Source organism: Budorcas taxicolor, chromosome 19, assembly GCF_023091745.1.
Source record: "Budorcas taxicolor isolate Tak-1 chromosome 19, Takin1.1, whole genome shotgun sequence".
NCBI lineage: Eukaryota > Metazoa > Chordata > Mammalia > Artiodactyla > Bovidae > Budorcas > Budorcas taxicolor.
Genome location: NC_068928.1, coordinates 47,186,073 through 47,199,829, shown reverse-complemented (window position 1 = coordinate 47,199,829; position 13,757 = coordinate 47,186,073). Strand labels below are relative to the sequence as shown.

Sequence of the window (13,757 nt, the reverse complement as noted above, 5' to 3'; positions counted from 1 at the left end):
TTTCTTATTTATTTCACCTCAGCTGAGCATTTGTCCTATACATTACTTTACTTAATCTTAACAACTCTGTAAGATTCATTGTTAAAAAAAGAGCTGTTTTTAATCACAATCCTACAAAGAATTTATGGCTATGAATGTTACATGTAGTCACACAGCTAGTAGGTGACAGAGTCAGGAATTAAATGTAGAGTTAATTTCAGAACCCGAGCTCTCTGAAACTAACACATACTGCCCAATAAAGAAAAGAAAAATCACCTGTAATCCCATCAGCCAGCTACAACCACTGCTAACATAAGATAATGTTCTTATCTCACGAATGCTACTCTCTCCTCTGACAACAAACAGAATTCCAATTCTCTCCCTCTTTAGGCAACCAAGGTTAGTTTGGTGTATTCTTCTGGACATTTCCCCCTTTGAATGTGTATTCATGTATCTATGCAAATATATATGTAATCTGTTAAATTATCAAGTAACATCATGTTATACGTAATGTTACTGTGATAGGAAACTGAAGCACGAAGAAATTACACAACATGTTTAAGATCACAAAACTGCTAAGGGGAAGACTGTAATTGAAACATAGGCAGACACATTCTAACTAAAAATTACCCTAAACCTTTACATCTTGTATTTCCTATTTAAAAACACTTTAAGATCTTGTGTTATACACTCAGGATCATCACTATAATAATAACAAAATTAGCTAACATTTATAAGCATTTACTATAAAACAAGCATTCTGCTAAGTGCTCTGTATTTATTAATCTGATTTAAGATTACCATTTCCATTTTTACAGATGAGGAAACTGAGGCTGAGACAAGTTAAGTGACTTGCCTAAAATCACACAGCTCATAACCAATGCTGTAGGCAGAAAAGTTAGAGGGTAGGACAAGTGTGTTCTCTTATTTAGGCAATTGTTTTACTGAAATCACTGATATCAGTTGGTTACCCTAAAAAGAGAATACAGCCTTGTCTCATACTCAAAAATTGAATTTTCTACTTTTTAATTTAAGGGTCAAGCAAGGGATGCTTATAGAATTTTACACAGTAATAGAGTTAGGGGCACTGTATTTCTGGACTACACTGTGTCCACTTAAAGAGTTCAACAATAAATCCTGCTTATACCCTCACACAAATCACTTAAATTCTCTAGGTCCTAATTTCCTCACTGTAAGACGATTATCAAATACAATTCGCTTGATCTCCCCGACTCGGGAAGTTCAGTTATGTAACATCATCGATCATCTCTATGGTTTCAGTTGCAGAACCAAAACATACTGTTTACTCATACTGTTCTGCACATTTTCTGCATACAACAAATCTGATTTGAGGGACAGTAAAACTTAAGTATTCTAGAATCTAATGCTATATAGACTGAATCCCTCAGTTTATTAGACAGATAATCTGGATCAATACCTATACCCCATTGTAGCTTTCCCCAGTCCCTGTAGACCAAACATCTACAACTTGCTCTGATTTGATCCACAATTTCCTATTCCTTGCAGGACAACACTGAAAACTAGTTATAGGTACACAGATACCATGGACCAAAAGACAAACCAAGGAAAATAGATGTCCATTTCTCAGAAATAAAAGCTTTCTTCTTCCCACCTAAAATACAGACACCAAAATGTTGAGGTCTGGATAATGAAACAACGTCACCAATTACTCCTCAGAAGTCAACAGCAGAATGAGTCTGATGGGTTGCAGCCTGCAGCCACCCTGTAACCCAGCTGGTTCTCATAGTATGGCACCTCATCCAGCAGCTTCAGCAGTAGCTGAGAGTTTGTTAGAGAAGCAAATTCTCAACCTACCCAGGCTTATTGATTCCGAAATTCTGGGGCTGGGTCCCACAATCTGCCTTTGAAGAAATCCTCCAGGCAATTCTTGCTGCTGTGGTTGTTTAGTCTCTAAGTCATGTCAGACTCTTTGCAACCCCATGGACTGTGGCCCACCAGACTCCTCTGTCCATAAGATTTTCCAGGTAAGAATACTGGAGTGGGTTGCCATTTCCTCCTCTGGGGGATCTTCCCAATCCAGGGACTGAACCTGTACCTCCTGCATTGGCAGGTGGATTCTTTACCACTGAGCCACCAGAGAAGCATGCTAAAATGTGAGAACTAGGGCTCATTTAACTTTTAGCTGATGCTCGTTGCCTCTGTGACATATACTCTTTCTCCAAATTTGCATGTGATAAATAAAGCAGGAAGATATCAGATCACTAGTTTTAACTGCATTATTATGTATGTAAAATATTAATATATGATCATTATTCTGCTAGTATATCCTATGTAAGAGAAATTCAGAAAGAATGGATTATTTGTTTGCTTTATGAGTATACTAAATTTACTTGTTTATTGTTAATTTTTGGTAGTATGTAGAAGATTACAGCTTCAACCCTCAGGTCACTAATCTTATCTCCGCAGAAACTTATTTTCCCAGAATTTATTATAAAAGAACAAATCACTAAGACGTTTCTATGCCTTAAATCTGCTTCAGATAAGAAAAGGAGACTGCAGAGCATGGCAATTAACATTTTGGCAATGTGTTTTAGTTTCTTCCTGGTTTTCTGAAAATGTTAATTGAGGTTCAGTTTGGTTCAATTCCAATTCAGTGAAGATTCATGTTTGTGGAAAATATACATAAGTAATAACATGGACAAGATTTTTTACAGTGATTCAGCACTGGCATTCTAAATAACAGCAGCTCCCTTGCTTCTTGACAGTAACAATCACTAGATTAGATTAAAGATGTCAGATAGGCAATCAGGAAGTGAAAAATTAGTCCCCCCACACTAAATCTGATTTGCAAATCTGAAAAAGAAAAGATCTCTCTTTTCTTCCAAACCTCAATGCAGGAATAGAGAATTAGTGCATTTAATTATTTTACTTTATTATACTAAAATTTGCATGAAGAAATGCAGAGTATAATAGTCCAATGTCCAAGAAACGTGACAATACCTCAAAACAGGAATTCTTTTAACAATGTGCTACTGTGTCATTTTAGGACGCTACTTTGTTCCTTTTAGAAACAGAAAAGCTAGTTTCTAATACCTACCTGTGATTGATTTAAAAGTGAAAGTCATTTACAACAGCAGATGAAGACCAAGGTTCTGCAACTTGAAAGCGAAATCCCCAAGGTCTTTCAATATTCAAAGCTGGTTCATAAAATCAAATGTCTCTGATTACGTTTGCCTCAAGTTTTTTGCCTCCTGTCTTTTTTTAAAAAAAATACATGTCTTACCTGGCTTCAGAGGTATATTAGCCTGACATTTCAGATTACAGCTACTGATATCTTACCTAGAACTAGAAATCACCTTATTCTGCTAATCTCTAGTATGGTAAATATGTAGTCGTTGTATCCACTGTGGTTTAACATTGATTTTAATGAGCAGGAATAAACAAAAGACCTAAAAACAAGTCTTCTAAAGTTCTTTACTGAAGCTCTGATCTGTATACTCAACTAGAGCTGTGAACATTTCTAACACAGCTCTATAGACTCACTGCAGAGTAAGTGTAAAGGATGTTGCCAAGCAACTCATCTAAGTTGGGAAGAATCTAAGCATTGATAATGAGTCTGTGTCAGCTTGGCTCCCACACAAGAAGGGTTTTAGTGAACTCCCACATGTGCTTACAGGCCATTCATGAGAAGAGGTATTTCTAACAGTGAGTGTCCAGGAGTCCAAATCAGGAAACTGTAACTTTTTTTTCCTAATTCAAGTATAATGTATCCAACATCACAACTATTTTCTATAACTGTTCAGAAAACCAACAGGGATTACGGCAAAAAAAAAAAAAGATCATATGCAAAGGACTAGGGTTGAATCGACATTTTTATTCACACTTGAACTCTGCTGAGTGGACATGGCCAAAGCAAAATTTCTTCAAGTATCTCAGGTCACACAAAGCACCCTCAGGATGTATCTACTGAATTATTTTGATTCTTTTGAAAATTATCCTTGAAGCTGTTTTCAATATCTACACAATTATATCAATAATCAAAAAGGATATTCAGTAGAAACTGCTCTAATAAGGAAAATACACAGTCAGTTGCACAAGAGAGAACAGCTGTGATTTTATGAATAATATACATGCAAAACGCTGCTCTGCTGGATGGGCCTGATCCAAACCTCCCTCTTTCAAAGCAGATACTTGGCATGCACGCTTACCAGGGCAGTATGCATCCACGTCCAGTTTCTGAGCTGAAGTGAGGGTTGGTGAGCCAAGCTCGGATTCTGGAATTCGTGGGCTCTCAACAAACTTTGCCTTCCTCAGAGGGGCTAAGGACAAAAAAAAAGAGACAGAGAGAGAGGGAGAGGGGAAAAAAAAAAGAGAGGAAAACAGAAAGAAAGGAAGAAAAAGGAAAGAGAAACAGGGAAAGAGAAAGGAAAGAGAAACATAGAGGGGTCATGAGTAAGGGGAACAGCAGGCAACAGATGGAAGCACTTAAATGAACGACACACTCTGTCAGACTCAGATCAGGTTACCCTATTTTTTTTTTTTTTTGTGCCAGAAAAAAATTAACTGCATTCTTCATAGAGGAGATGGGTCTTGTTAAAAAGTCACTGCAAACTGGAAAAGCTAAAATCTAATCATCAAAACTATGAGTGTAAGTTGTAACTCTCTAATCTGTTACCTTTAGCTATTTTCTCTTTCCTTATAAAGCAAAGAGTTTTCTGATTTTGTCTTCCTTTGCTGTTAAATGCAGGTATTAACTGACTAAAGTATCAGACTAACCTTTAAGATTTTGTTTATAATAAACATAACCAAAAGTTTTCTTTATCCAGAAATAACTATCAATACAATACTGGGTTGTGATAACTACCTTAAGTAGGATTAACCTATTTAGCTTAACAAGGAAACCAATTATCTAACTGCTCAGCTATTAGGTAAGAAGTCAAAACTGCTAGTGGACTAAGATATTAACTAGGCCATGAGAGTTTGCAACTGGCTGCTAAAGATAAAGAGATGTGATTTGCTTACAAATATAATTATGAGGTCTATGGAACAGCAATATTCCATGCCATGGAATTCACTCAATCTTATAAGGAATGAATGAACAAAAACAGCATAATTCATGAATTCAAAGTTTTCATATTAAAAGCTAGTGTAAATTTTATTTAATGATTTTTAGGCAAAAATGTTAAGGAATATTACTGATATACATTTAAATAGTTAAATATATTAAAAGTTATAATTATGAAGACTGCTTTGATACTTTTAAACTGAATTCTATTAAATAAACTGTAATAGGATGAATGTGCTTAGTATAATACTGGTGGCAAAAGTACCAGCCAAATCTGAAATTGATTTGTATGCACTATATACACTGTATCATAACTACAGGTGTTCCAGACATGTGAGTGCTTAAGATCACATTTCTTTTATCAAAAGTTTCGGCATGTTCTTCAAAATCCTCATCCATTACTGATTCACAGGGGGATTCTAAGTTATTCCTAAAAGACCTTGTAAAAAGTAATGTAAAACTTTGTCATTACCATGACCAGAATTCTACTTTATTTTCTTTGGAGGTCAAAAATACAAAGTCTTTAAAAAATAGAAAGTATTTTTGATACTCAAAACCTACAGTCAACTAAATCATACTTAAATCTTAGGGTATGTATGTATATTTTAAGTGTATGTTAAAATAAAGTCTACTGTCTCCATGGCAACCAAGACTGAGGGTGCTAACAGAATGATTCTCTGCCAAAAGCAAGCTTTAGAACAGCAGAATTCTCACCTCTGTTAACTGTAAAACTTCAGCCTATTTTTAAAAAATCACTATCACAAATGAAGATCTCAAGTGACTTATATGCATATCTGCAGGCTACTTTATCTGCAGCCAATATTAGAACCCCTTTCATTGTAATCTCACCAATTCAAAAGTAATAAAACATTTTATTTATCCAAAATTGCTTTGTATAGGAGAAATTATTTTTTTTACTCTTAACACATCGATTTTATTTTTTACTTTATAATAATAGTTTAATTCTTAAATCTCTTAAGTCCTTTCCTAGAATTTTATTATTTTATCATGGCAGTAGAATAATTCTTCTACCTGATGAGTTCTGACAAAGACAGCCCTGGTCCCTGCTCAAGGGACTCTATACATCTAAAAATCTTAATAACAATTTTTATAATGAAATTTGGGGCTAGTAGACAGACAGAAATCAGCAACTGAGGGTAGATATGTAAGAAAGAAATTGAAGGATGGCAGGAGAAGTTGAGGGAGGTAGGAAGAATGTTTAAGAATTACGAGATGAAGTCAAGGGGGAAAATCAAGATCCTAGAGATCTGGAAAATTCAATACCATGTAGACTTCTCTATTTTCTTTTCTCAGGGAATTCCAATTGTTACCTTTTTAGTTCACAGTGGACATTTACTTCCGCTTTTCTACCTTCATCTCTGTCATCTATGGGACACTGTACATATCTAATAATGAATTTATGTTATTTTATAAGGTAGATTATAATGTTGCTCTCACTCAAATTATAGAGAACTAGTGTTATCTTAAGTCAAACACACACAGAAGGTACAATCACAAGCATGACAGATTGTCCAAGATGCTTAACACTACTTGGTGGAGAACATAATCGGTCAGCACGAAAGATGGGACAGCAGTTTCGAAGCCTAGAATGCTAATACATTCTGCTGTAAAATAAATGGTATATAAGATGAATCAGATGGGTAGAATAACTCTGTGTCAAAGGGTTTACCAAACAGTTTTTTTTAAGTGGTTGAAATAAGATGAGCAGGGGACTCTAATGAAGAAGAAAATGGCATCTTACTCCATTCTTGCCTAGGAAATTCCACGGACAGAGGAGCCTGGTGGGCTATAGTCCACTGAGCTACAAAGGAGTCAGACACAACTTTGCAACTAAACAACAACAAAGAGGACTCTAAAACCAAACCAGGTATTTTATTGTGATATAAGAGATAACAGGAAACCACTAATCTGAAATCTGAACCAATACTGGGTATATGATTCCTATGCTGTAAGAAACTTGACTTTGGGTATAGGGCTGAGTTGAGATGCATACTGTAAGCAGAGGATGCATACTGATTAGAGTATACTGAAGTTGCTCAGTCATGTCAGACTCTCTGTGACCCCATGGACTGTAGCCTGCCAGGCTTCATCTGTGGGATTTTCCAGGCAAGAATACTGGAGTGGGCTGCCATTTCCTTCTCCAGGGGATCTTCACGACCCAGGGATCAAACCCAGGTCTCCCACGTTGCCGGCAAACTCTTTACTGTCTGAGCCACCAGGGAATCCTATTAGAGCATGGGCTTAGTCATTTGAAAGACTGAGGTTATAGCTCTAGTACTTACAGGTAATAAGAAACTGGGCAAGTTAGCCTTACTAAGTCTGGGGCAAAAAGGCTATGATTATAGAAAACAAGGTAAGCACATGGTTTCAAGACAGAATGGAGAAGCAGCATAACATGGTATAAGATCTTATTGCAAAACCCAACAGAACTTTTTGGTCAACTCAACAGCATAGTAGGGAAGGACTGGATAACAGAGGAATGAACGATCTGAGCCCTGAAACTAGAAAGCCTAAGTTAGATCCCATCTCTTCCACCTTTTCCTAGCTGTGAGAGCTTTTCTGTGCCTAAGTTTCCTCATCAGTTACTTGGGATTAATAACAGTAGCTACAGCATGGGACAGTTGCAAGGATTACACGAATTAACTCAAATAAAATGGTTAGAAAAGTGCCCAGCACATATCCTTTATAAATGTTAGCTGTTTTCATCATTGTTTCTGCTGCTATCATCATCATCATCACCATCACAGATGCAGCATGCTTTGGAAAGTCTGAACTGCCTGTGACAGAGGGGTAAAACAAAGACGTCTAAGATGCCATGAGGGAATGATAAGAACAGTGATATTACCAATTAAAATTTTTAAACTGAGAAGGAAATAATGTTGAAGAAAACATGCTAGAAAGTGGTAGAAAACCCAAGTCAAAATGGTCTAAGTTAGACAAAGAGAAGTATGTCGGTATAGAAAGTTAAACAGTATGATTTAGACCGCTAGTTCTCAAACTGTGGTGCCGGACCAGCAGTAAAGCATCACTTGGGAATTTGTTAGAAATGCAAATGATCATACCCCATGTCAAACCGGCTGAGGACCAGAAACTTGAGACAGTATAGACTCAGCAATCTGTGCTTAGCAAACCCTCCAAGTGATTCTAAAGCACACTAAACTTTGTGGACACCAGATTAGAGAGAGATATCTATAAATACCTCATGAAAATGGACCACTGAAAGACTTCATCTAACAAAAAAAGTTGAAACAAAATAGAAATCAAGGCCTCGTCTCTGAAAGTATTAACATCTATGGGTAAAAGTTAGGATTTCTTCTCAATCACTCTTTTAGCACTACAACTCCTGTGTTATGGGTTTATTTATTTATTTTTTAAACCAATCCCAAGTTATAAAGTATCCATCATTCAGAGCCTATTTCGAAGAGAGACCAACGTGTCTGTACTCATTAATTTTTACCAAGATCACTGAGGGGTAGAGGACAGGGGATGAAGAGCAATCAGATAGATCATAAAGAAATGTTAATGGTGAAAAAGAAACCCATCTGTGTAGGTTCCTCTGTAAACTGAGATGCTGTGGATGATGCTGAAGCACACCTTGCTCATGCAACTATACGTGAAATTTGCTCAGTTGTGTCTGACTCTTTGCGGCCCCATGGACTATACAGCCCATGGAATTCTCCAGGCTCGAATACTGGAGTGGATAGCTGTTCCCTTCTCCAGGGGATCCTCTCAACCCAGGGATTAAACCCAGGTCTCCCACGTTGCAGGTGGATTTTTTATCAGCTGAGCCACCAGGGAAGCCCCAAGCAACTATAAAGACATTAAAATATAAATTTTAATAACTACTTAATTATTTGTCTTCATTAAATGTTTCACAGCAAAGGGGAACTTCTATGGAGAAACTAGCATAAGACTCAGATACTCATGGGAGAATGGTATGGAGCCAGATGAAACAAAGCAAGGACCAGGAAAATGAGAACTGAAGGATAAATATAAAGACGAGTGGAACAGAAAGTACCAAGAAAGTACTTTCACAAAGTTGGTTCTGAGATTAAATGCATACTTAGTAAGGAGTACGTCAAGGCTGTATATTGTCACCCTGCTTATTTAACTTCTATGCAGAGTACATCATGAGAAACGCTGGACTGGAAGAAGCACAAGCTGGAATCAAGATTGCCGGGAGAAATATCAGTAACTTCAGATATGCAGATGACACCACTCTTATGGCAGAAAGTGAAAGAGGAACTAAAAAGCCTCTTGATGAAAGTGAAAGAGGAGGGTGAAAAAGCTGGCTTAAAGCTCAACATTCAGAAAACGAAGATCATGGCCTCTGGTCCCATCACTTCATGGGAAATAGATGGGGAAACAGTGGAAACAGTGTCAGACTTTATTTTGGGGGGCTCCAAAATCACTGCAGATGGTGACTGCGGCCATGAAATTAAAAGACACTTACTCCTTGGAAGGAAAGTTATGACCAACCTAGATAGGATATTAAAAAGCAGAGACATTACTTTGCCAACAAAGGTCTGTCTAGTCAAGGCTATGGTTTTTCCAGTGGTCATGTATGGATGTGAGAGTTGGACTGTGAAGAAGGCTGAATGCCGAAGAATTGATGCTTTTGAACTGTGGTGTTGGAGAAGACTCTTGAGAGTCCCTTGGACAGCAAGGAGATCCACCCAGTCCATTCTGAAGGAGATCAGCCCTGGGATTTCTTTGGAAGCAATGATGCTAAAGCTGAAACTCCAATACTTTGGCCACCTCATGCGAAGAGTTGACTCATTGGAAAAGACTCTGATGCTGGGAGGGATTGGGGGCAGGAAGAGAAGGGGACGACGGAGGATAAGATGGCTAGATGGCATCACCAACTAGAGGGACATGAGTCTGAGTAAACTCCGGGAGTTGGTGATGGACAGGGAGGCCTGGCGTGCTGTGATTCATGGGGTCGCAAAGAGTCGGACACGACTGAGCGACTGAACTGAACTGAACTAGTAAGGTTAATCTAAAGACAAATTCACTGTCAAATGTGAAAGGAGGATAAAAAGGTTTTAGTCATAGGCAAGAGAAAGAAGTACAGGCGTCCAAATTAGAAAGAAAGAAGCAAAATTATCTTTGTTCACAGATGACAAAATCGTAAATATAGAAAGTCCTAAAGATTCCACCAATAAATGAACTCAGCAAAGTTGTCCGACACAAAATCAACATACAAAAATTCCCTAACAGTGAACAATCTGGAAAAGAAATTAAGAAAACAATTTAATTTAAAATAGCAACAAAAAATACCTACAAATAAATTTAATTAAGGAAGCCAAAGCCCTGAAACTACAAAATGTAGCTGAAAGAAAATAAAGACACAAGTAAATGGAAAGAAAACCGTTGTTCATGAATTGTAAAAGTTAACATTGTTAAAATGGCAATACTACCCAAAGTGATCCATAGAATCAATGCAATCCTTATCAAAATCCCAGAGGTTTTTTTGCATAGATAAAAAAGTCATCCTAAAATTCATATGGATCTCAAGAGACTCTGAATAGCCAAAATAATTTTAAAAAGAACAAAGTTGGAGACATTAAATTTTATGATTTCAAAACTCACTATACAGCTACAGAATTAAAAGTGTGGTACCGGCATAAAGACAGACACATAGACAATGGAACAGAATAGAGATTTCAGAAATAAAACCTACGGTCAAATGATTTGACAAATATATTAAGACCATTTAAAGCAGACAATTTTTTCAATATATGGTGTTGGGAAAACTGGATACGTGTATGCAAAACAATGAAGGTGGGATTTTATCTTATACCAAATACAAAAAACTCAAAATGGATCAAAGACCTAAATGTAAGTTAAAGTTATATAATTCTTAGAAGAAAACTTGGGAGGAAAGACATGAACAATTTAACTGTTAAGGAAGTAGAGAGAGAGAGTGGAAATTTTATTTGGAAAGAAAAAACTGTATTTTAAAAAGTTTTTAATGGAGCTTTCATAGGCACACTCTTATAACACTCATAATATTTTAGTTCCTAAACATTTACTAGAAAAATAAACCTTTGAGTAACAATGGATTTCCTGGAGTGAGGGTGGGAAGCAAGGGTAGAAGGAGAGAGATTGTTTGTGATACTCTTTATTTCCTCCCTCTTAACCCCCAATCTAATGGTGGTTTAAAACTGGGAAATGATGAGAATAGTATCTTTCCAATCTATCCAGTATCCTGACCAACCTCTTCTCATAACGGTGCTTAAATGGTGACATAAACCACACCCTGAATAAAGGAAGAATGCCATGGAACTTTTGTTAGTTATGCAACAAAAAACAAATGAATCCCTTAAAACAGAGGGATCAAAAACAAGTTTAAAAAAATTGAGAAAGAAAAACCAATAGAATCTGACAATGTGAAACAGGCTAGATATAAGTGAAAAGCAGATGAAAAGAAAGAACTGTAATTCATATAGTTTCCTGTTTTTTAGCAAGAAGAAAGTATCTATTTATAGAAAAGAAAAAACATATAAAAGAAATGAACACCCTCAGATGCAACCCAGAAAGAGAAAATTAAAATGTGATATGACAGTCTTCATCAAATATCAAATAATGGCTAGTCCACTGTAGAAAGAGCTTCTGACACATTATAATGAAAATAAAACTTTACTGTTCCAACCAACTACAAAATTAACATTAAACTGGCAAAGTACCTTTCTGGTTCTCTTTTCATCTATAAAGTATAAAAAATGAAGTATATGTTTTATACATTTCTCTTTTCCTTGCTTCTTCCCCAAATACCATGTATTACCTTCTTTAGTCTCCCCATTCTCCTGACTCTAAACTACAAACAAAAATGATTGCATGCTGTTTTACACCCATACTATTCTGTGAAGTATCAAATAATCAGAACACATTTATTTTAAATCTGAATAAAGATACATTAATATTATTAGAAACACAATATGCATATTTATTTCTGACTACAGACTATTTGAAATCTGATCTCTTTGAAACCTGTATGAATGTAAGTATATGAAATGTGTGCAGTGTCGCAAAGTGAAGTCAACAGTGTTTACCAATACAAATACCAATGTGTGGCCACTAGTTATCCATGATGGACTCTCATACGAACATTCCCTATCTCCACTGATCATAGCGAACAGTTTTAAAAAGAAGAAATTCAGAATTTACTTTATTTGAGGAAAATGAAATATTATGTAGTTTTACAATTTCCAAGACTAACAGCAACTGTATCTACTTTCTAAAAAAATTGAAAGATAGCTGATCAGCATCAACTTACAGCAATATGGTCCCAATGAAAAGGAGGAGCTCACCTGAACATAATACAAAGAATACAGCAGCTATCCAAGTACAGAGAAAATACTCAATCAGTCTGTTGAAAATTTAGGGATTTGAATACCAAAGTAAGTTCTTTTAAAGAAAGTATCTATCACCTAAAGACTTCAATACTAACTTCCTAATAATGAAAACAAAAAACTCTAAACAAGTAAAACCTAAATAACTAAAATGACATTAATAACTTTAAATAAATAAATAATTCAATAAAGTACAGAACAACCATTTACGAACAGTAACACAGCCAACTGCTACAGAGAAGTAACAAAAAATGCAACTTGAGATGGTATATTAGATACTCAGTTCAGTTCAATCGTTCAGTCATGTCCGACTCTTCACAACCCCATGGACCGCAGCACGCCAGCCTTCCCTGCCTATCACCAACTCCTGGAGCTTACTCAAACTCATGTCCATCGAGTCGGTGATACCATCTAACTACCTCATCCTCTGTCGGCCCCTTCTCCCACGTTCACTCTTCCCCAGCATCAGGGTCTTTTCCAATGAGTCAGCTCTTCGTGTCAGGTGGCCAAAGTATTGGAGTTTCAGCTTCGGCATCAGTCCTTCCAATGAATATTCAGGACTGATTTCCTTTAGGATGGACTGGTTGGATCTCCTGGCAGTCCAAGAGACTCTAAAGAGTTTCTTCTCCAATACCACAGTTCAAAAGCATAAATTCTTTGGCACTCAGCTTTCTTTATAGTCCAACTCTCACATCCATACATGACTACTGTAAAAACCATAGCTTTGACTAGATGGACCTTTGTTGGCAAAGTAATGTCTCTGCTATTTAATATGCTGTTTGGGTTGGTCATAACTTTTCTTCCAAGGAGCAAGTGTCAATAATCTCAGATATGCAGATGACACCACCCTTATGGCAGAAAGTGAAGAGGAACTAAAAAGCCTCTTGATGAAAGTGAAAGAGGAGAGTGAAAACATTGGCTTAAAACTCAACATTCAGAAAACTAAGATTATGGCATCTGGTCCCATCACTTCATTGCAAATAGATGGGGGAAACAATGGAAACAGTGACAGACTTTATTTTTTTGGTTTCCAAAATCACTGCAGGTGGTGACTGCAGCAACAAAATTAAAGATGCGTGCTCCTTGAAAGAAAAGTTATGACCAACCTAGATATTAGATAGTACATTAGTAGTATTTATTTGCAAATAATAACTTTAAAGTCAGAGAATACCATGAATACATTCATAAAGCTATCTACTGACCAAAATTTAGAGGATGTGATATCAGGGCTCAATTTTTTTCACAGCAGAAGCATTAAATAGTAAATTAAAAACCTGAGGACAGTAATGAAATAACAATTCTTTGAAAAGATGAAGAAAATGAAAAATCTTTAAAAATGGGCAGGAGAACTGAAT

The 13,757-nt window shown here is 36.4% G+C and overlaps 1 protein-coding gene across 1 annotated transcript in view; it reads right to left on the bottom strand.

Moving 5' to 3' along the window:
- The window catches only part of TANC2 (tetratricopeptide repeat, ankyrin repeat and coiled-coil containing 2), a 326,281-nt gene that overhangs the window by 179,742 nt on the left and 132,782 nt on the right, over positions 1-13,757 (bottom strand). The window contains exon 4 of the mRNA XM_052658122.1: positions 4,170-4,280. Coding sequence (XP_052514082.1) covers positions 4,170-4,280 — 111 coding nt within the window. The remainder of the gene's footprint in view (positions 1-4,169; positions 4,281-13,757) is intronic.